Consider the following 21615-nt stretch of genomic DNA (forward strand, 5'->3'; position numbering starts at 1 on the left):
GAAAATGTGTAGGTGCCATTAACAATTTCCTCTTTTATTTACAGATTGGTAATCAATGAATGTGTTGTCTTGAAACCTCACATGAGAGAAGCATGATTTCCTGACGTTGTACTCAAGCCCCCTTCAAATACTCTACATTCAAGCACAACAAACAAGAAGAGCTAAGAGACCGCAGGTGCATCTTTGTACATTTTCACCTTCCTTTAGTCTTTATAAACTTGTTTAGAAAAGTTGTTTGGGCTCTGGTACGCACAGACAGATCACAATATTTATAGAAAAGTTTCTAAAAAGCACAAATTAAATGTTTTAAGATACTGGGAATCAATTTATTTTTTATTCACCAAACATTTAATGATGACTTCTTACATACCTATTATATACTCCCACTAGGGATGAGTAAGACAAAAAGCGGTATTAAAACTTGTACAGTTTTCATGGAAGTTATTTTCTACTATACATTTTTTAAAATCCATAACCACTCCATGTTCAGAAGCTTTAAAAAAAAAAAAGGTAAATGTTTGTCAGGTTAATAGATACCCATGGTGTTGTGAGAAAGGATAAGATTTTAAAACTGACTCTGCAGTTTCCCAACAGAATTTCAGTGCTTGCACTATATTTTGATAGTTTGTTTACACGTTTGTTTTAATTACCAGACTGCACAGTTGCAAAGGGCAATGATCATACCTCGCTTAGTGCCTGGCACGTAATAGTTCAGTCCAATTTGCCTAATAAATGAATGAGTGGAATTGAAACGCATTTCGCACTTGCATCAACAGGGACAAATTTGCAACATCTCCCCTCTGTGACTCTAGATTATGTCTGTGATCAATGCGCGCTGATTGGATTTACATGTCGCCAAAAGAACAGCAAATACATAAACAGTAATCGAGGGTTCATTAATTTGAAGTTCAAGATAATTCTGTCTTCGCCTACCTGAAATTTACTTCTTCAGGATTAATGAAGAACATATTAAACAAATTACAATGGACTTTGCAGCACTGATTCTCGTTAACGGGCAGATGGCTAGAACAATGATGTTTAACATTTTAAAGAAATGTACAATAACGGATTGGATGCAAATGTATTATCTTAATAAGAAAGGTTCATCGATTTAGTTAAAATCAGCCATACAGATCTCCACGTAGACATGTTCGCTATTTTATACCATAAATATAGGCTGAGATTTCTACCCAATAGCGATCAAGCACTGCGTGTAACACCAAAGAAACCTGCAGAGAATCTGTCCTCAGGATGCTTGGAATCGAACTGGGATTCTAAACGACGGAAGCAATTTTTTGTAAGATGTAAGGCTCCCACCCTCCAAAAATGGACAATACATATGATGTGAAAGGTGAACAGAGACCAACATCATTCTGTAAAGACCACAGTTTCTTGGAAGAAACACAAATTTAATTTCGTTTCTGGGAAAAGTCGTTTTCGAATTCATCCTGTCCAAGTCGCTCCCCCTCCCCCGCTGGAATCACCGTTTCTCCTTCCAGAAGTCTCCCCGAGGGCTTGTTCTCCTCCGAGGCCTCGATTTCCCCTTCCGGCTGGAAGCCGAGGGGGCGCCGTCCTCGGGGAGGCGCGCGGCTTCGCCTTTGCTTTTGCCCGCGCGGCGCGGTCCCTCGCAGGGGCCGCCGGGTCGACCGCTCCCACCCAGGCGGCGGGAAGCGCGCTCCCGACCCGGGCCGACCCCCCGCGCCCGCGGCCCCGGCGCGGCCGGCCGAGAGCGCCGCGGGGCCTTGTGGGGCGCGCGGCCCGGCCCGCCCCGCGCGCTGCCCGAGCGCGGACGGAAGGCGGCGCCGGGCGGCCTTCTCGGGGCGGTCGGCGTCGGGCCGCCGGCGATGGCGCACTGCTCCAGTCCCCGCGGCCCCGGCCCCGCCTGCACCGGCTCCCCGCGGGAGGAGCCCTCCGTCCTCTGCGGGGTCTCCGAAGGTAGGTGGGGAGGCGCCCTGCACCGGCTCCCCCGTCTCCGCCACCCCGCGTGCCTGGCGCGTGGCCTCGTTCGGAGACGCGTATCCGCGCCATGGGCCGCCCCGCGCGGAGCGCAGCACGTGTTCCGCGGGTCTCTCTACCCGATGCAGTGGATCGCAGCGGCGCTGGAGCTGCTGGACTTAGACTCCGGCCTGCGCCTCCGAATGTGTGCGCGTCCTGGGTGTGTTCTAACCTCCAGGCGTGTTCAAGCCTGGCTTGACTGCCCCCCCTCCAAAGAAAAAAAAAATGGTTCCCTCCTGCAGGGGAGAAGATGCCCGTGCTTGGAGGCCATTGCTGCGGTTGGTAGATCAGTGCCTTGTGCACATTTTTTAATTTATTTTTTTAAAAATATATTTATTTGGCTGTCTGATTCTTGGTTGCAGCACGTGGAATCTTCCTTGAGGCCTGGGGATCTTTAGTTGGGGCATGTAGGAACTACTTCCCTCACCAGGGATGGATGTCCAGCCCCCTGCGTTGGAGTGTGGAGTCTTAGCCATTGACCGCCAGGGAAGTGCCCAGCACATCGTTTATTGAGCCGCCATTATTTTGAAGGGATCATGTAAGGTGCTGTAGATGTCAAAGATGGCGCACACATGGTCTCCTCCTTGACGGACCTCCCAGGCCTGGGGTAGAGATAAATGTAGAGTTAGGTAGGAAACATTCAGGGGCAGGATGGGATTTCATTAGGAGATTCAAATAAAATGCTGCGGGGCAGAGGACTCCCTGGAGGAGGTGGCACCCTGACAGTGGCCTAGGTACCAGATATTTAGGAAATAGGGGTATAAGTGGGGAATACATTGCAAATAAAAAGGATGATAAGAGTAAAGGCAGGAAGCCAAGCATATGTAGAGAAGACAGTGTTTTAGTGTAACTGGAATGTCTAATAAAAGTGGCAGCCAATAAGATGGGACCAGTGGTTTGTACTGAGTTATGAAAGGCTTTGTATAGCTTCATAGGATGGAAGTTCAGTAACACATTTTGGATGAGGTTATCAGGAGCCATAGATTATAAAGACATGTAGTGTTATTTAATATTTATAAAATGCTCATAGTGTAGAAAAACTCATAACATGGACCGTGTTCCTGAGCAGGGTATATTTTTCAGGAGCAATATTTGTGTCTAATTATGGACACATTGATCACATTCTTGGGATTGTTTGCAACTGCCTTTTTTCTACTTAAAACCGAGAGATTTACAGTGATTCATGAGGCTACAGTGAGACTCAGTCACTTGGCAGAAAATTGTGTTAGCAACTATTCTACTTATTTATATTTGGGAAGATTTAACAGCTTTAGAAGTAAGTCTTTAGATCAAGTGCAATAAAGAGCCTGTATAATTTGGAACATGCATAATCTGGATGACTTTTAGAGCAGGGATATGGATCACAAATGACAAAATTAAGAGAGAAAACGGGAATGATGGTCAGGAGCACAAATTGATGACTCTGAGTAAGATTTTTGCTCTTTTTTCATGAGTAATGGTGGGAATACCAGTATTTGGTACCAGCCTTCCAACACCAGTATTTTGGAGGCCTTGTGAAGATTTAGAAAACATTACCTTGAATATGTTTTAACATATATAAAGATGTCATGAGTCCACTGGATATTGTGTTAAAGATCAGACAGAATAGCTCTTTCATGGGGCCTGTAGTTGTCATGTGTAAGCTAACTCCGTGATACAGAGGCACTTGAAGGTGAGGGTCAGAGTCACGATGTAATAGAATCAGTGAAATTACTTTGGAGCGTTATTGAGGTGAACCTATGACTTCACGGTGCAGAATGGATTGAAGGGAGCGGAGAGGTCTGGCGGAAGACTGATGGCAGTCGTAAAGACAAGAGGTGTTAATGGTTTGAAGAAGGAGATCAGTTTTTAGATATATTAAGTTATAGAATTGACCGGGTGTGGTATAGAAGAAGAATCAGGGGAATAGTGGCACTAAAGTCAGAGAGCAAAGCATTTTAAGAATAGAGGCGTGGTTTTAGGGTCGGGTCTGCAGTATTCTTGCCTAGAGACTCCCGTGAACAGAGAAGCCTGATGGGCTGCTGTCCATGGGGTCGCACAGAGTCGGACATGACTGAAGTGACTTACCATGCATGCATGCATTGGGGAAGGAAATGGCAACCCACTCCAGTATTCTTGCCTGGAGAATCCCAGGGACAAAGGAGCCTGGTGGCCTGCCGTCTGTGGGGTCACACAAAGTCGGACACGACTGAAGCAGCAGCTGCAGAGAAGTGGCATGAGAATTTGCAAGTAGGCATCAAGCTTTTCTTTTTCAGCCTTTGTAAGAACAGCTAGGTGAGGTGGAGGTGATGGGATAGTGTTGCTTTTTTTTGTTTTTTCCTTCTTTTTCACAGCAGGGAGCAACTTGAGCATGATTGTGTATCAAGAGAGAGAAGTTAGGACAGAAGAGAGTGAAAGAGCAGAGAGGAGGTAGTTGGTGGTGAGGATACCAGGAGCTGATACGCAGTTTGTGCATTTTCCTAGAACCTAGCTCAGGACAGGAAGACATGTGCCATTAGTTTTGAGGAACATATCATAGAATGACCAAGCATTCTTAATGCTATCAGAGCGCCTAGGATCCATCTTCCTTACCTATCCATTCATTCATCAGATCAGCTAGCTAATATTTTTTTTCAGTGCTTATTATGTGTTCACTGTAGCAGTTTCTGCCCTGCACAGGCAGGTCATGAGCTCAGTGGAACTCACTGAGGGTCATTGCCATCAAAGGACCAAGGAAGTAAGGAATGACCCAGCTGCAACTGTGATACAGGAATATGGTATGTTGCTGCTGCTGCTGCTGCTAAGTTGCTTCAGTCGCGTCCGACTCTGTGCGACCCATAGACGGCAGCCCACCAGGCTCCCTCGTCCCTGGGATTCTCCAGGCAAGAACACTGGAGTGGGTTCCCATTTCCTTCTCCAATGCATGAAAGTGAAAAGTGAAAGTGAAGTCGCTCAGTCGTGTCTGACTCTTCGCGACCCCGTGGACTGCAGCCTACCAGGCTCCTCTGTCCATGGGATTATCCAGGCGAGAGTACTGGAGTGGGGTGCCATTGCCTTCTCTGGTATGGTATGTTAAGAGCTATGTATTGGAGGGAAATGACTTGATCTAAGGATATCAAGGAAGGTGTTTTCAGTGATAGAATGTCTAAGCTGATTCCTAACAGAAGCCTCTCTTGTTACCAGATCAGCCAGGCCTTCTCCATGTGCCTTCTGTCGTCATCTCATTCTTGGTCCTGAGTTCACTCAGTCTCCTTTCTCTTGACACATGAAATGTACATTATGGTTAGCGGATGGGAAAACTTTCAGGAACTCAGGCTTGGCAAAGATCTTTCTCAAGCCAGCTATTGCTTCGTTATAGTGGCTGAATATGAACTAAATGGCCGTTTAATTTTATTCATGCTACATTGATTCCCATTTAGGGGATGAAAAGGGTTTGGGGAGTGGCAAATCAATGGGCAGCCACAGCCACCACTGAGCCTCTTAATATTCTTCGGAGGAACCACAGCCGGCACAGATCCTGTCACTTCTTATTAGGAATTTTTGGTAACAGCCAATGAAAGCTGGTTGTTTTTTTTTTACATTTAAAATTTTAATGCTCTCTGGGTCAAGTGATTGGGGAATAAGCATCCACTCCTGTTTCTCTCTGCAGGGAAGTGAAGGTACTATTGCTGCTATGATTTTGCATTTATGTAGCACTTGAGTGTTCCTAAGTGCTTTTCCAATCAATTTTATTGTTCAATTTAAAAGATAGCCTAAAATCACCCCTGTCAAAACTTGTTTGGTGTGATTCAGTGAAAAGGATTGTTGGAAAAATGGGCCTTCCATGATATGGAAGAGCTCTGATCAATCAAAAGACTAGATACAATATAAGAGAATGTGAACAACTTCTGAATAGAGTTAGCAGTTAATAGAAGACATTAGCCAAATGACACTTTTTTTTATCTGCCTTTATAATGAAAGTGAAAGTGAAAGAAAGTGAAGTCGCTCAGTCGTGTCTGACTCTTAGCGACCCCATAGATGGCAGCCCACCAGGCTCCCCCATCCCTGGGATTCTCCAGGCAAGAACACTGGAGTGGGTTGCCATTTCCTTCTCCAGTGCACGAAAGTGAAAAGTGAAAGTGAAGTCTCTCAGTCGTGTCCGACTCTTAGCGACCCCATGGACTGCAGCCCACCAGGCTCCTCCATCCATGGGATTTTCCAGGCAAGTGTACTGGAGTCGGGTGCCATTGCCTTCTCCATTTATAATGAAAGAAAACAAAAATACAGAAACAAAATTTACAACAGTAGAAATGCAACTTGGCAGAAAGACAACCTCCCTCATGACTTAGTTTGTAGTTAGGGCACTCAGGGATGTTTGATGAGTGACCGTATGTTTCCTTTAATGTATTTATTCTTAAAGCATTAGATTTTATTTAGAGCAAGTGTTGGCAAAGTTTTCTGTACAGGACCAGTTAGTAGTATACCAGGCTTTGCAATCCTCCTGTAGCATCTCTGAGGTTGTAGCACTGAAGCAGCAATAGACAACACATAGGCTAATGGACATGGGTGTTTGAATAAAACATGGCTGATGGAAGCAGGGCCCCCCAGATTTGGCCTGTGGGTCATATTTTGCATCTCTGATCCATAGCACTTCTGAGATTCTTTTACTGAACAGGGGGTGTTGTAGACTGGAATGATTGACAGTCAGCTGACAGCTCTGTGAAGGCAGTGATGGATTTTCTTGTTGGCAGTTGAGTCCCCAGGTCCAGCACAGCACCTGTCCGGTAGGGGATCATTAAACGTATCTGGTGAATGAAGCAATGAGTAGCCAGGATATCAGATGGAAAATCGCCTAACTAACATAGGCTAGATGGTTCTGTATTCAGATTTTCAGGTCCTGTGCTGTGCTGTGCTGATTGACTCTTTGCGAACCTATGGTTTGTAGCCCTACAGGCTCCTCTGTCCATGGGATTCTCCAGGCAAGAATACTGGAGCGGGTTGGCCATGCCCTCCTCCCGGGGATCTTCCTGACCCAGGGATCGAATCCTCTGCTCTTACCTCTCCTGCATTGGCAGGTGAGTACTTGACCACCAGCGCCACCTGGGGAGCCCTTGTCTTGTATGGCGCTTCTGTTTTGGGTAGAGCAATTACCTTGCAGCTGAGTGCTTAGTTCAGAAAATAAATCCAGACGAATGCCTGGAGAATCAGAAAGAGCCAGCACTATATATACAAGGATGGTAAAAAAACATGGACTGTGACTCTCATTTTCACTGTGTCCACTGAAAACGCATGTTGCTCTTTTTGAAAAGGACCTAGAGAGAAGGCAGTCCAGCCTCTTCGCTCGTCTGGGACTTTCCCGTTTGCCTTGTTTTCTGTGGCTTTGCTGGCATTTGTGCTGGAAGTCTTCCGTTTGGCCTCGCAGATCTCTCTGCCCCGCCACCCTGCAGGTCCACACCAGCCCCTGCTGCCCCTGCAGTCACGAGGATGATCCTGGAGGATGGAATGTCACAGCTCCAGCCTCCTGCTGGTGGTCCTGTCCTCAGCCCATCTCTCTCCCAGTCCTGGTAACTGCCCCTCCTCTCCTCCCTTTAGATCCAAGAGGAGTGAAGGATGCCCTTCGCCTCTGCTGTTGTTTCTGGTCCTGCGCACATTGTGTTTCCCCCTTAGGTTGCCCACACCTTTGGAAGTAGCTCTTTATTAAGCTCTCCTTCACATTACCCAGATTGAGGTACCATTAGCTAGCTTTCTGCCTGGACCCTCATGGGTACCGTGTCCTCAACACTTTTTCAAAAGCATCTATTGTATATCACTGTCACGGAATGACTTTTAAGTCCCCTGATGTCAGTGACTATGGTTTCTGTTTCTTATAATCACAAGATCTCAGGGTGAAAGTGGTCCTGATCCATTTAATTTTCAGAGTTTGGGTGCATTCTGCCCCACCCCTGTCATCTCTCTCTGTGCTTGAATACCTCCCACAACAGGGAACTCACCCCCCCCCCCACCAAAGCTCTCTCTCAGTCTTTAACACATCTGACAGATAGAATGTGTATCCACAACTTCCCCTCCCATCCTTGTCCTTTTCCTTGGGGTTTCATGGAACAAGCCCAGTTTACATTTCACTCCTCTGCCCCTCAGACAGCAGGTTTCTGAGTTCCTTTACCAGCTTTATCTGTTTAAAGGTGGGGTGCCTAGAACAGAATCTCTTCTCCAGTGTTATCTGCTGAGTGTATGAACATGATAATTTTACCTAGAAGGCTTACTACCTCCACAGATTATGAGAAGGTCTGTATTTCCTCATTCCTTGCTTGGAAATATAGAGAATAGATCCCCCCCCAACCGCTGCACACATAGATGCTCCCCATTTCTGCTGATTAAAGTGTCACATGCCATATGAACAGGGCTTCCCTGGTGGCTCAGCTGGTAAAGAATCTGCCTGCAATGCAGGAGACCTGGGTTCCATCCTTAGGTTGGGAAGATCCCCTGGAAAAGGGAACAGCTACCCACTCCAGTATTCTGGCCTGGAGAATTCCATGGACTGTACAGTCCGTGGGGTCACAAAGAGCCGGACACAGCTTTCACTTGTTGTATGAACAGCTATCTTTGATGAAGGCTTAATATTGTCCCTATTATTAGATTTATCTATACTTACAGATTATCCATCAAGGGAGTAAAGTAATTTATAAATTATAGATCTTTAGAGGGCTGTGTCTACTATCAAGTTTTCTTTTACTTTTACTCAAATATAAAATTTACTTTAATTATCGTCTAGTTATTTTGGTGGCACTACATAAAATATTTTGCCTAACTTTTTATTTAGGTTTTGAATCTGAACATCAGATATCAGAAGCAAAGGTTATTTAGTATTTCTTTCTTTCTTTTTATTTTCTGGGCATTTACTCTGTGTATGTCCTTTCTTATACCTCTTGTATTTTGGAAATATAACAAAATATATTGAAATGCAATATCTTGGGGCTGATAATCAAATTGACTTTAAGGAAATGTTCTGAAGTGGGTTCTTAAGTGTATCATTTATTTAAGTCAATTTTTGTAATGAAAATCCAATTTATTTTTTAACAGACCTCCAAAATATCTGTCAGCTTCTTTAATTCTTCCTTCTGATTTATTCAGTGAGCTCATTCCCCATTTCATTTTTGATTAGATTGCTTTTACCCTGGCAGAACTCTGGAAAATAAATCTTTTTATATTTAATGTGTGCTTTGGTTTAATCTGGATGAATAGTAGAATGAAAACAATTCATTAGAAAGTAATTTTGATTGTTGGAAAGAGAGATGTGACTTTTAATCTCTAATAATTGCTAGGAAATGTATTTCAGAGACTGCTGGCTCATGGTCTCTTTACCCACACCTTCCTTCTACTTTCATGAATAGCTTTTTTCTTGCAGGATTAAAAAACAAAATAAAACATACTTAAGATTCTTTACAAATCCCCCTAAATGGGTTTAGAGTAGCAGATTATGACCCATTTCTTTTTATCTCTGGAACAATGGTAAGAGAAAGCTACTCTTTCTCTTCTGAACTGCTTTTATGCTTTATCCAAAGTTGCTATTCATGCATTCAGTTCAATTCAGTTCAGTTGCTCAGTCGTGTCCGACACTTTGCGACCCCATGGACCGCAGCACACCAGGCCTCCCTGTTCATCACCAATTCCCAGAGTTTACCCAAACTCAATGTCCATTGAGTCGGTGATGCCATCCAACCATCTCATCCTCTGTCGTCCCCTTCTCCTCTCACCTTCCGTCTTTCCTAGCGTCAGGGTCTTTTCCAATGAGTCAGCTCTTCTAGTTTTCTGAATGTTGAGTTTTAAGCCAACTTTTTCACTTTTCTCTCTCACTTTCATCAAGAGGCTCTTTAGTTCTTCTTCACTTTCTGCCATAAAGGTGGTGTCATCCGCATATCTGAGGTTATTGATATTTCTCCTGGCAATCTTGATTCCAGCTTGTGCTTCCTCCAGCCCAGCGTTTCTTATGATGTACTCTGCATATAAGTTAAATAAGCAGGGTGAAAATATACAGCCTTGACGTACTTCTTTTCCTCTTTGGAGCCAGTCTGTTGTTCCATGGCCAGTTCTAACTGTTGCTTCCTGACTAGTTGATATTTTATTTTCTTATTTATTGGCCTCTCCCAGAAAGAAAGCTTCTGAGGGAAAGGACATCCCTATTTCCAGTGCCTGGCACAACTTATAAATTGTGTTGTGTGTTTGTGGGCAGAATATAAGTTTCTCATGATAACCTGCCTTTTTGTGACAGTGCACAAAAGTTTACATAGTTCCCAAGAAGTTGCTGCTTTCTAAAAACTATTTCTTTTATAAATATGGTTCCTAAAGCATCCACTCGTATAAGATTGTCTTGTTTTTTAACTAAAAAAATCATCCACCAACCATCTGTTATCAAATTATCAAATAAACAGATTATCCATCTATTTATCTGATAATTACTAAAGCACTATTTCATCTATATAATGAATAGAGTTTTTAAAATTATTTATATTACCAATAAATTCTTTTCATCAAGGTCAGTTTCCCAAGACCTAAATTGTGATTTAAAATGTACTACATGCAAACTCACCTAGAACCAGACATCCTGGAATGTGAAGTCAAGTGGGCCTTAGAAAGCATCACTACGAACAAAGCTAGTGGAGGTGATGGAATTCCAGTTGAGATATTTCAAATCCTCAAAGGTGATGCTGTGAAAGTGCTGCACTCCATATGCCAGCAAATTTGGAAAACTCAGCAGTGGCCACAGGACTGGAAGAGGTCAGTCTTCGTTCCAATCCCAAAGAAAGGCAATGCCAAAGAGTGCTCAAACTACCGCACAATTGCACTCATCTCACATGCTAGTAAAGCAATGCTCAAAATTCTCCAAGCCAGGCTTCAGCAATACGTGAACCGTGAACTTCCAGATGTTCAAGCTGGTTTTAGAAAAGGCAGAGGAACCAGAGATCAAATTGCCAATATCCGCTGGATCATCGAAAAAGCAAGAGAGTTCCAGAAAGACATCTATTTCTGCTTTATGGACTATGTCAAAGCCTTTGACTGTGTGGATCACAATAAACTGTGGAAAATTGTGAAAGAGATGGGAATACCAGACCATCTGACCTGTCTCTTGAGAAACCTGTATGCAGGTCAGGAAGCAACAGTTAGAACTGGACATGGAACAACAGACTGGTTCCAAATAGGAAAAGGAGTATGTCAAGGCTGTATATTGTCACCCTGCTTATTTAACTTATATGCAGAGTACATCATGAGAAACGCTGGACTGGAAGAAACACAAGCTGGAATCAAGATTGCTGGGAGAAATATCAATAACCTCAGATATGCGGATGACACCACCTTTATGGCAGAAAGTGAAGAAGAACTAAAGAGCCTCTTGATGAAAGTGAAAGAGGAGAGTGAAAAATTTGGCTTAAAGCTCAACGTTCAGAAAACTAAGATCATGGCATCTGGTCCCATCACTTCATGGGAAATAGATGGGGAAACAGTGGATACAGTGTCAGACTTTATTTTTTTGGGCTCCAAAATCACTGCTGATGGTGACTGCAGCCATGAAATTAAAAGATGCTTACTCCTTGGAAGGAAGGTTATGGCCAACCTAGATAGCATATTTAAAAGCAGAGACATTACTTTGCCAACAAAGTCCGTCTAGTCAAGGCTATGGTTTTTCCAGTGGTCATGTATGGATGTGAGAGTTGGATGGTGAAGAAAGCTGAGCGCCGAAGAATTGATGCTTTTGAACTGTGGTGTTGGAGAAGACTTTTGAGAGTCCCTTCGACTGCAAGGAGATCCAGTCAATGAGAGTTGGACGGTGAAGAAAGCTGAGCGCTGAAGAATTGATGCTTTTGAACTGTGGTGTTGGAGAAGACTCTTCAGAGTCCCTTGGACCGCAAGGAAATCCAATCAATCCATCCTAAAAGAGATCAATCCTGGGTGTTCATTGGAAGGTCTGATGTTGAAGCTGAAACGCCAATACTTTAGCCACCTCATGCGAAGAGTTGACTCATTGGAAAAGACCCTAACGCTGGGTAGGATTAGGGGCGAGAGGAGAAGGGGACGACAGAGGATGAGATGGTTGGATGGCATAACCGACTCGATGGACATGGGTTTGGGTGGACTCCGGGAGTTGGTGATGGACAGAGAGGCCTGGCCTGCTGCGATTCATGGGGTCACAAAGAGTCGGACACGACTGAACGACTGAACTGAACTGAACGTGCAAACAGGCAAATAACTGCAGCATCATTGCAGATAGTAAATGAAGCAGTGTTTCAGCTCAAGGACCCAAAAGGTACATTTCTTACTAGGTTGCTGATGTAAAAATCTTTCATAATAAATAATGGATAAATTCCCAGTTTCCCAGCATACTCCAAAAATATGACTACTGCATAAGATCACCGAGAAGTGCACTGATTCAAACTACTTGGCAGGAAGCTGGCTTCTTTCATTATTAATGTGCTTACCTCCTTTTCATCACTCATTGATAAAAAGTGAAACTTGAGTAAAGAATTAAGGAAACAACTTTTGAGAATAGTTACAGTGGGCTGAATGCATATTCTACTAGTGTTATTTTGTATATTTTCTACTCTCTAGTAATTTTGGTAAGATTTTCTGATTGGGGTCCGTCACACTGCTGGCCTAATATGGGAATCATATGCAAGTATCCCCTTACTTTCTCTCTTTCCAATCTGGCAGCAAGCCCCACTATGTCACAGACATCTTTCAGGGCATCTCGTACTCTGTGTACGCGTTAGCATCCTGTCCTGGCTCTCCTCCAGCCCTTCTTCCCTGTATGTTGTCAGCAATCCCTGACTCCTTCCTACCTAGCAAAATTCTCTTCCTGAAACATTACTAGGAGTGTTGCACTCATCCACTCCGAAGACCATGCCTGTTTCCAGCCGTCCACGGCAGTGAGTTCAGATTCCTCTAAGTGACCTTCAAGATCCAAGCTTCTCTAGTCTGTATTATTTCCCTTTCTTCCCCCAAATACCGTATTCTTTAGTCAGAAATCCATGCCCTCTCCCACAGATAGACGTGCTGTTAGCTGCTGGCTGGCTGTACTCTCCACCTCATCAAATTTTGTCCCTACTTTGCCCAAGTCTTTCTCATCCTTCAGATCTTCCAGGCTTTCTTCAGAGTTCTGTTCCTCCTCCTGTTCACATCAGCCCACAAGTGTCTCTTTCCCTGAGTTCTTACTAGGTTTATGCTGTGCAAAGAGAGGCACAGGCTTTGGAGACAGTGGGCTGGCGTTGACTCATGGACCCATACAAGCCTCAAGCGGACCAAGCATTGCATTGTCTATGTGCCTGACAGAGTACATAGGGGTCATGTGCCTTGACTCACTTCATCTCTGTAGTTTATAAGTTGAGTACTCTTTTGAGTCCCATTTTACGGATTAGCAAACTGAGGCACAGAGAGGTTGAGTAACCTGTCTAAGGTCACACAGCTAGTAGAGGGCAGAGCTGGGAAGCCTGCCTCCTAAACCTGCTCTCCTGTTCCCTATGCTCTCCTTGGCTCTTGGACACATATTTGAAATTATTTGTGATGGGAGTTTTTCAGAGTTGATTAGTATGCAGTACTGCTTGTGCCTGTCTCACCAGGCCATCTTTGGGGGTAAAACCTTCCTTATCTAGCAGTGCTTGTGGAGATGGTAGGCCTGCCAGTGTGTGTGTGCATGTGTGTGTGCGTGTGTGTGTGTGCACGCACTGCTGTGGTGATAAACTGAGATGAATGTCAAAGTAGACGCAAGGTGACCACATGACAATTCAAGGAGGCCCATTCCTATGCAGGTTACATTCAGTGCCGACCCCCAAGCTTCAGAACTGTATCACAGAGAGATGACAGTTAAAAAGTCCAGTTCCATCACTTGTTAACCGGATAGCCTTGAAAAAGCTACCTTCTGAACTTGTTTCCTTAACTCCAAAAAATGATACTAAATTCTATGACACATAATCATTTTTTCAAATTTTATTGAAGTGCAATTGACTTACAGTGTTATGTTAATTTCTGCTATATAGCAACATAATTCAGTTATATATATACATTCTTTCTCGTGTTGTATTCCATTATGGTTTATCACAGGATATTCATAAGGATTGATAAGGATATTGACAGGAACTGTAGTTCCCTGTGCTGTATGGTAGGAGCTTGTTTACCCAGTCACAGAATTATTAAAAGAGGTCTTACACGAGGTACTGGCTGTAAAGTGAGTGCACAGTGGCTAGTATGTGGAGGTGTTCAAGAGATGTTGATGTTGCCCTTCGAGGCTTCATGCTGCAGTGGGGCTCAAGGCTTTCTTCCCGCCGCTGATATCTTTTCCTTTGTCCATATATATCTAAGCAGGCCTTCAGTTCTGTAACTTCTCTGGTCTTAGCCTCGTTTCCGTGAGCTGTTCCACTTCTCATCTTTTCTGTAGTTATTCACGTAGGGCATGGTTTGATCTTCCCAAGTCCAGCGCTGGAAATAATAGCCAGTGAGGGCAAAGTCTGCAAATACGGTGAGCTCACTCTCTGGTCTAGTAGAGGAGGAAGACCCCCAAATGGCTGTTGACCCTGCCTTGGGATCTCTGTGTTTCTCGGTGCTGTGGAAATGCAGAGGAAGGAGCAGAGGGTGGCGCCCGGGTGACGAAGGAGGGAGGGGTGAATTCCGAAGACTTGAGACCAGGCAGCGGAAGGAGGCAGTGAAGGGCGTTGCTGTCAGAGGGGACACATCATGGATCACGGAGGAGGCCCACCGTCATGAGAGTGTGTGCTTTGTTCCTCTGTGACTAGCTCGTTTGCCCACTTGAGAAGTCAAGTGTTTGGTTCTCAGCAGAAATCAGTTGTGCAAGTAGAGATCTAGCTTAAAAGAAATTTTGGAAAAAAAAGATTTTAATTGTTTTTCCATTATGTCCACCTGAGCCATCACTGAGACCTGACAGTTCAACAACTTAATACCATCTGGTGACATTACGAGAAAGGTTCAAGGGTCATAACTGATCATGTTCATCGTGGGATTGGAGGTTTAGTGCTGAGTGTCACCGAAGAGAGATTTTGACATATCACATACAACCAGAAGAGGCCGCCAGAGTGAAAAGCGGTTTAATGTTAGGATGTTATGAGAAATGGGTCTGGGGGATTTTATAAAGGGAGACAGTGATTGCTCACTTCAAATCCTTGGAGGGTGATTTGAGAAAGTGGATTTTATATTATTTTTTCTTTAAGGGTGGACCTGGGATTAATAGAAGCAGACATTATAGAGTGTCTGGCAGGACTTGCTAAGAACTGATGGTTAGATAATCACATTTTCAGTATGGTGTTATCCATTGAAACTGGGCTGGATTCCTGATGCTGTCATCAGTGACAGGCTGGATCATCCCTTCTGACACCAAGTCCTTGAGAGTCCATGAGATATGTCCAACAGAGTTCTGGTGCGAAATGCACTTATTGAAATAGATTATCTGTGCCCACATATGCTAATTTAATGTGATCACATGGCAGTCGATACAGAAAGATGGAAGGTTTCAGAATGGGATTGTATCTTCACTTCTTCCTTTGAGGCTTTGAGCAGTTTACTCCCTGAGCCCTTGTGTGCATACTGATAGAATAGGGGTAATAGCAGCTATGTCACACGGCTATTCGGAGAAGGCAGTGGCAACCCACTCCAGTACTCTTGCCTGGAAAATCCCATGGATGGAGGAGCCTGGTAGGCTGCAGTCCGTGGGGTCGCTGAGTCAGACACGACTGAGTGATTTCACTTTCATTTTTCACTTTCATGCATTGGAGAAGGAAATGGCAACCCACTCCAGTGTTCTTGCCTGGAGAATCCCAGGGACAGGGAAGCCTGGTGGGCTGCTGTTTATGAGTCGCACAGAGTCAAACACGACTGAAGCGACTTAGCAGCAGCAGCACAGGGCTATTAGGAGGATCAATATAATGATGGATGTGCATCCATACATATCCTGTTGTCTCAAACAAATACTATTATTGGAAATATTTTTTCTGTCTGCAATGTATCATACCATGACTTTCTAAAAGCATTGAGCATCTTGCTGCAGAAATAAAATATGCCTGAGTTTTTCCTAAAACACAGGCTTCCTGTTATCAATCATATCCATTCTTGAGTGTTTTCTCAATGAATAATAAATGTTAGTTTATCCAGAATGACAAAAGAATGATGGCAAATTAATCTAAAATTGCATAACTCACTCTCTGCCATCCAGAAGCATCTCCAGGTTTTAGCCTAGAAATGCCACATTCTATGGTTATTTCTCCTTTATTTTCTATTAATACAGACACATATGCATAAAATGTTGACCCATATAAGAAATATATGAAATCATTTTGCTTATCAACAGGTAATTTATAAGTAACCATGGGCTTTCTAGTTTATAATTTTGAAGTAGAAAGATGTTTAAGAGTGTGTATGTGTGTGTATACACAGACACGCAATAATTTGCATATAAATGCACATTAAATACAGGTGTAGATTGTTAGACATTCTTTCTTATGGTAAAGTATTGAATTTTTAATAGTTGTTTCATTTAAGAAAATGTTGATATTTCCTTTCGTAAGTTTTAAATTGGCGCCTCAGATGTTTAAAAGATGAACTTTTCTGTATATTTCCTGGTAATTAAAAGAGATATAATATGAAATGATCATGCTAAGAAGCTGGCTGTTTAAATATTTATTATAACTATTATGGGTAGTATCATCCTGTTGTCATTTAATATTCTATAGCAATTCAGCTTTGGCTGTTGAACTCTTCTCACCACTGAGTATAAGAGTAAAAACAGAAAAACAAATTTGCACACATTATTCATATATATTTATATTTTATACACATGCTCCCAAACACACATGTCTGTATTAGCTGAATTTACTGACCTTTGTGTGCCAGGCCCCGTGTTAAGTCCTATACATGGATTATCTCCTTTAATTTAAGGCACTGTGAGGTGACTTGTGTAATTTGCGTCATTTTTCAGATAAGCAAACTGAGGCTTGTAGAGGTTAAGTGTGCAAAGCTTATATACATGGCGGAGTCTGGATTTTAACCCAGCTGTCTGACCTCTGGAACTTCTGATTGCCACACTGCACTGCCCGGGTGCTTGGGTAATCATGGAATTGGAACAGCCATCTGTCCATCCGTACATATAGTCTGCACATCAATGCTAAAATCTGTCTTCATCTCAGACAGTAGATGGCCTTTCAGCCTCTACTTGAGTAACTCCTGTAATTGGAGCTTCATAACTTCACAAACCAGCCTATCCCATCTTTGGCTAGCTCCTGTCACTGGATCTTTTTATTCATCCAGTTACTGGAAAGTTGTCTCCCTGTGATTTCCAGGTATCAGGCCCAGTTCTGCCTTCTGGGGCATGCTGAACACCGGTCTTTACTCTTCCTGAAGGCAGCCCTTCAACTTCTGTGCTTCCTGGAGGCTTCTTTCGTCAGTTCTACATGCTGCCTCCCAAGCCCTCACCCTTACAGTCACCTTTCTGACATCCGGGTTTAACGTGTTGTTTCTGACAAGTTGCGGTAACAGCATTGGATGCAGTGGAAAAACTGGTTGCAGCTGAAAACCTTCTGGACGGAGCAGGAGCCCCTGGGGGCGGGTGTCAGCACTGCCGCTGCCTGTGTGACCTTGGGTCGGTGGTGACATGGCTGAGCTTCAAGACCCTTATGTAACACTGGTGTGATACGTGCCCTAAAACACAGCTTTGTTATGGGGATCACATCAGGTTGTGCTGGGGAGAGCGCTCTGTGCACCCCTGCCTCTCCTCGGCCTCCTCTTTCACCCTCCCTGCTCTCTGTTTCAGCACAGCTTGCTCCCTCATCTTCCTCTGCATCTTTGCTCAGTCATGTCATCTGCTCTTTGCTGCCTTTCTTGACCTTTATATTTTAAATGGCAACTGATCCCTTGCCTTCTTTCACCAACGTACCTGCGTTAGTTTTCTCAGTTGTGTTTATGACAATTCAACATACATCTGTTTTACATGTATTTATTTTGTGACTCTCCCTGCCCCCTCACCCCACCCCACCAGGAGAATGTAAGAAATAAGAAATGTGAGCTCCAGAATGCATCTGTTTTCATCACCACTATATTCTCTGGACAGAGCAGGTCATAAAAAATACTTGGTGAATAAATGAATGAATTACCATTATGTTTACGTTTCTGATGTGGTCTCCCCATCAAAAAGCCCAATCTGGTGCTGGTCCGTTTTTTTTTTTTTTTTTTTTTTTTAAACAGAAGAAAAGTACAGCTGGCAAATTTATTAATTGCTCTTTTATTACTTCAGTTTCATAAATTCATTTGTCAGTTAATTTCCTTGTGCTTCAAGGGTATTTTCTCACAGAGCAGTTATCTGAGCTGGACTGCTGGAGTGAAATATTAACATTTGCAGCTTAAAATGTTACTGAAAATGTAGAAAATGTAATTTATCATGGGCTTCAATTTCAGATGACTCAAGGTCAGAGTTGGGTGGGCAAATGCATTCAGTTTTTTTTTTTAAGTAGCAGCAAGTCATTGAATTTTCTGTTTATGTGCTCACTGTAGCTGTTCATCATTCCGATTTCTGATGGTGTATCTCACAACTACAAGATCTCTCTTCAGAGTGAGCACAGCCCCGATTTGTTAGCTGGTTGTGTGTTAGTGTGGTTTCTGGAGTTACTGGGTGAAGGGGAATTAACAGAGCAAGAGAGGCAGAAATGCAGATGTACTCAGATTCTACAGATAGGAGACTGAGTTGAAGAGTACTGATGTCTAAGCTTGCCCCCCTGCCTTAACAGTTTAGAAACATGTTATCTGCCTAAATCAAGTTCTCAGGGGTAGGTCGAGAAAACCTCATTCATTGACATGAAGGAGGTGGTGAAGTTATGGTTATTAGGAGGGCACAGAGCGCCACATTTCCAGACTGATGCCTGTCTCTTGTGGTTCAGAGACTTGTATGTTGAAGCCTGGTTGGCCTGGACTAAAGTGACCTAAGTTAGCAGAACACCTGATTGTAGCAGGTGATCTGACTCCTGGCAGACTGAAGAGGGAGGAATTAACTCAAAGTAAAAAAAAAAAAATATTGGGATACAGGAAAAAAAAAAAAGAAATCCACTCTCCTTCTGCTAGAGAGTTGACTCTAGACCTATGAATTATTGACACATGCTTTTTTGTTGTTGAATGTTTGCACGTCTTCCCAGATCAAATAATGCTGTCAGCAGTTAGTGCTGGCACACACTGTCCTGAATTTAAAGCTGAAGAATCATGTTTATTTGGAGTGCCAGAAAAATCCCACAGCTGCTTATTGAAACTAATTTTTAATTTGCTCTTCAGTGTATTTAATCACTGAGGAGCTTTAAGTGCTACAAATCTGTCATTGCTAAATACCAAAGCATTGCAAATACACTTGGAATGGGAGAGTAATGACCCACTGAATGAGTTTGTTTACATTGTTTTAAATGAGAAGGGGGATATGATATAGAAGAGTATAACATTTGTAGTAGATGTATAAAAACCGTCTTTATGATTTTACAAAATATATTGAAATTAAAATAATTTCATCATGGATACAAGGTCAGTATAAACTTTAATTAATAACAGCGATCATGGTAGAAGCTCTTGTTAAGTAAACAAATACCCTTGCCTAGGGAAGGACCATTTGGGGACAGAATTGAATAATTGTTTTTCTACTTACACCAGAACTGCATTTGGAGTCAGACTTACTAATTGGATGTCAAGGAAGACGTTGATCACTGTAATGGGCAAACTGTTAAAAATTGGGTAGGAAAACACAAAGTTAGGAATCATGTGGTTGTAAGACTCATTTTTCCCCTCCACACAAACAGTAGTGTAGTAGCTTAGCTGTAATAATAGTGCTAGTGATAAAAATAACTAACAACTCGAGTCCAATCATATGCCAGCTACCACTGTGTGTGTTTTTCAACTGTGACTTACCTTAGTTTTTAAGACAATCTTATGAGACTGTTACCAGTATATTTTCCATTGTATGAATAGAGTGAGATGCAGCCATTACTCTGTCATTCAGCTGGCAAAGGGCAGAGCTGATTCAGACTGCAGGCTCTCTGTTCTGACATCTGGCCCTTAGTCTCTCTGCTAATTCATTTGAGAAAATGTGTACCCATTTATTCTGACCCTTTTGGGGGTGTTGGTGAAAGAGTGAAAAAAAGGAAGGTGATCTAACCCATGATCCCCAAGGAATCCTACCAGAGAGAAAAAACAAGCAGATGGTTATTAAGAGTCAGAATCAGTGGTTCAAGTGAGGAGTACTTCAACAACTGATGAGAAAAGAGAAAATGACTGCTGGCTGAAGTGATTAAGGAAGGCTTCCTGGAAGAGGTGGTTTATCCCCTAAGTGCTCAATATGCTTTTGGCCACACACCTTGTATCCTTTAATGTTCAGGTTCTGATAATTTTATGAATCGCACCCAAATAAAATTCTAGCCTTGTTTATCTTTAAGTGGGTTTTTTACATTTTTAAAAAATAGTTCAAATATGTGTGTATGTTCAATGTTGCATATAGTTCATTTCTGAAAATTGATATAACTTATTACTTGTGCCTTCTAAAAGTGGAAGCAGACAATATTAGCTTATTAATGGTGTCTTCTGTAGAGATGTGAAACAAGAGTTCAGAGAGATGTGGAAGAAACAGCAGTCATAGAGGTGTTTAGGAAAAACTGAAAGATAGTATATGAAGACAACTCTCCACGTTTCGTGGTGACACCCACAGTAGATACTTCCTTTAGCAGTTGGGTTGGTCTTGACTATGTTAACCATTTTCATGAATTTGAAAACTTCACCATTGAACCCTGTTTGTATTTAATTTTAGTTATTTAAAAATAGTTACTTATTTTTATTTATTTATTTGGCTGTGCTGGGTCTTAGCTGCAGCATGCAGTATCTTTGGTCATTGTTACAGCATGCGGGGTCTTTTTAGTTGGAACATGTGGGATCTAGTTCCCAGACCAGGGATTAAACCTAGGTCCCCTGCTTTGAGAGCATGAAGTCTTAGCCAGTGGACTACCAGGGAAGTCCCTGAACCCTTCTTTGTAAATCATATGTAAGAACATTCCGTCATTCCAATAGAAAAATCTTTAAAATATATACACATAAAAGGTACATAAAATGTTATATATGCTGTAACATTTTAAGACATACAAAAACCATAAAGAATAATGCAACAAATTCTAGCTTTTTAAGTCCAGCTTAAAAAACTAGATCTTTGCAAGGCAGGAAAAACCCTTCCTGTTTCTGATTTCACCCCTTCTTCCCCTGCAGGAATAATCAGTTCTAAATTTGGAATATATTACCCGATGCATTTCTTTGTATTTTTCCTATATGCAGTTATATATCTAACAATGTATAGTACTCTTTATATACATTATATCAAGTAATATGCATTTTTAATTGTTTTATTCTTTTAACTATGGAATTCCTTCATTTTCATGTGTATAGCTTTAGTTCATTTGTTTTTTATTGCTTAGTAATGTTTGATTGTGTCAGTTTATGTCAATTTATTTAGGTATTTTTCTATTAGCAGGTATTTAAGTTGTAATTTTCATCAGAAACAATGAAGTTGTGAACAGTTTTGAACATGTCTCATCATATACATATGTGCACATCTTTCATATGTTTACAGACTGTTTTCTTACCTTTTCTGTGACTTGCTTGTTC

The 21615-nt window shown here is 42.5% G+C and overlaps 1 protein-coding gene across 3 annotated transcripts in view; it reads left to right on the forward strand.

Moving 5' to 3' along the window:
* The first annotated feature begins 1635 nt into the window (after positions 1–1635).
* MEI4 (meiotic double-stranded break formation protein 4) overlaps positions 1636–21615 on the forward strand; it is a 216775-nt gene continuing 196795 nt past the window's right edge. For 2 of the 3 annotated variants that reach the window (XM_081530383.1, XM_081530380.1), the window contains exon 1: positions 1636–1935. In XM_081530383.1, coding sequence (XP_081386509.1) covers positions 1845–1935 — 91 coding nt within the window. In that variant the 5' untranslated portion in view covers positions 1636–1844. The remainder of the gene's footprint in view (positions 1936–21615) is intronic. The other variant, XM_081530382.1, reaches the window with a different exon arrangement.

Source organism: Giraffa tippelskirchi, chromosome 9 (assembly GCF_054371585.1).
Source record: "Giraffa tippelskirchi isolate mGirTip1 chromosome 9, T2T-mGirTip1v1.2.pri, whole genome shotgun sequence".
Classification (NCBI taxonomy): Eukaryota; Metazoa; Chordata; class Mammalia; order Artiodactyla; family Giraffidae; genus Giraffa; species Giraffa tippelskirchi.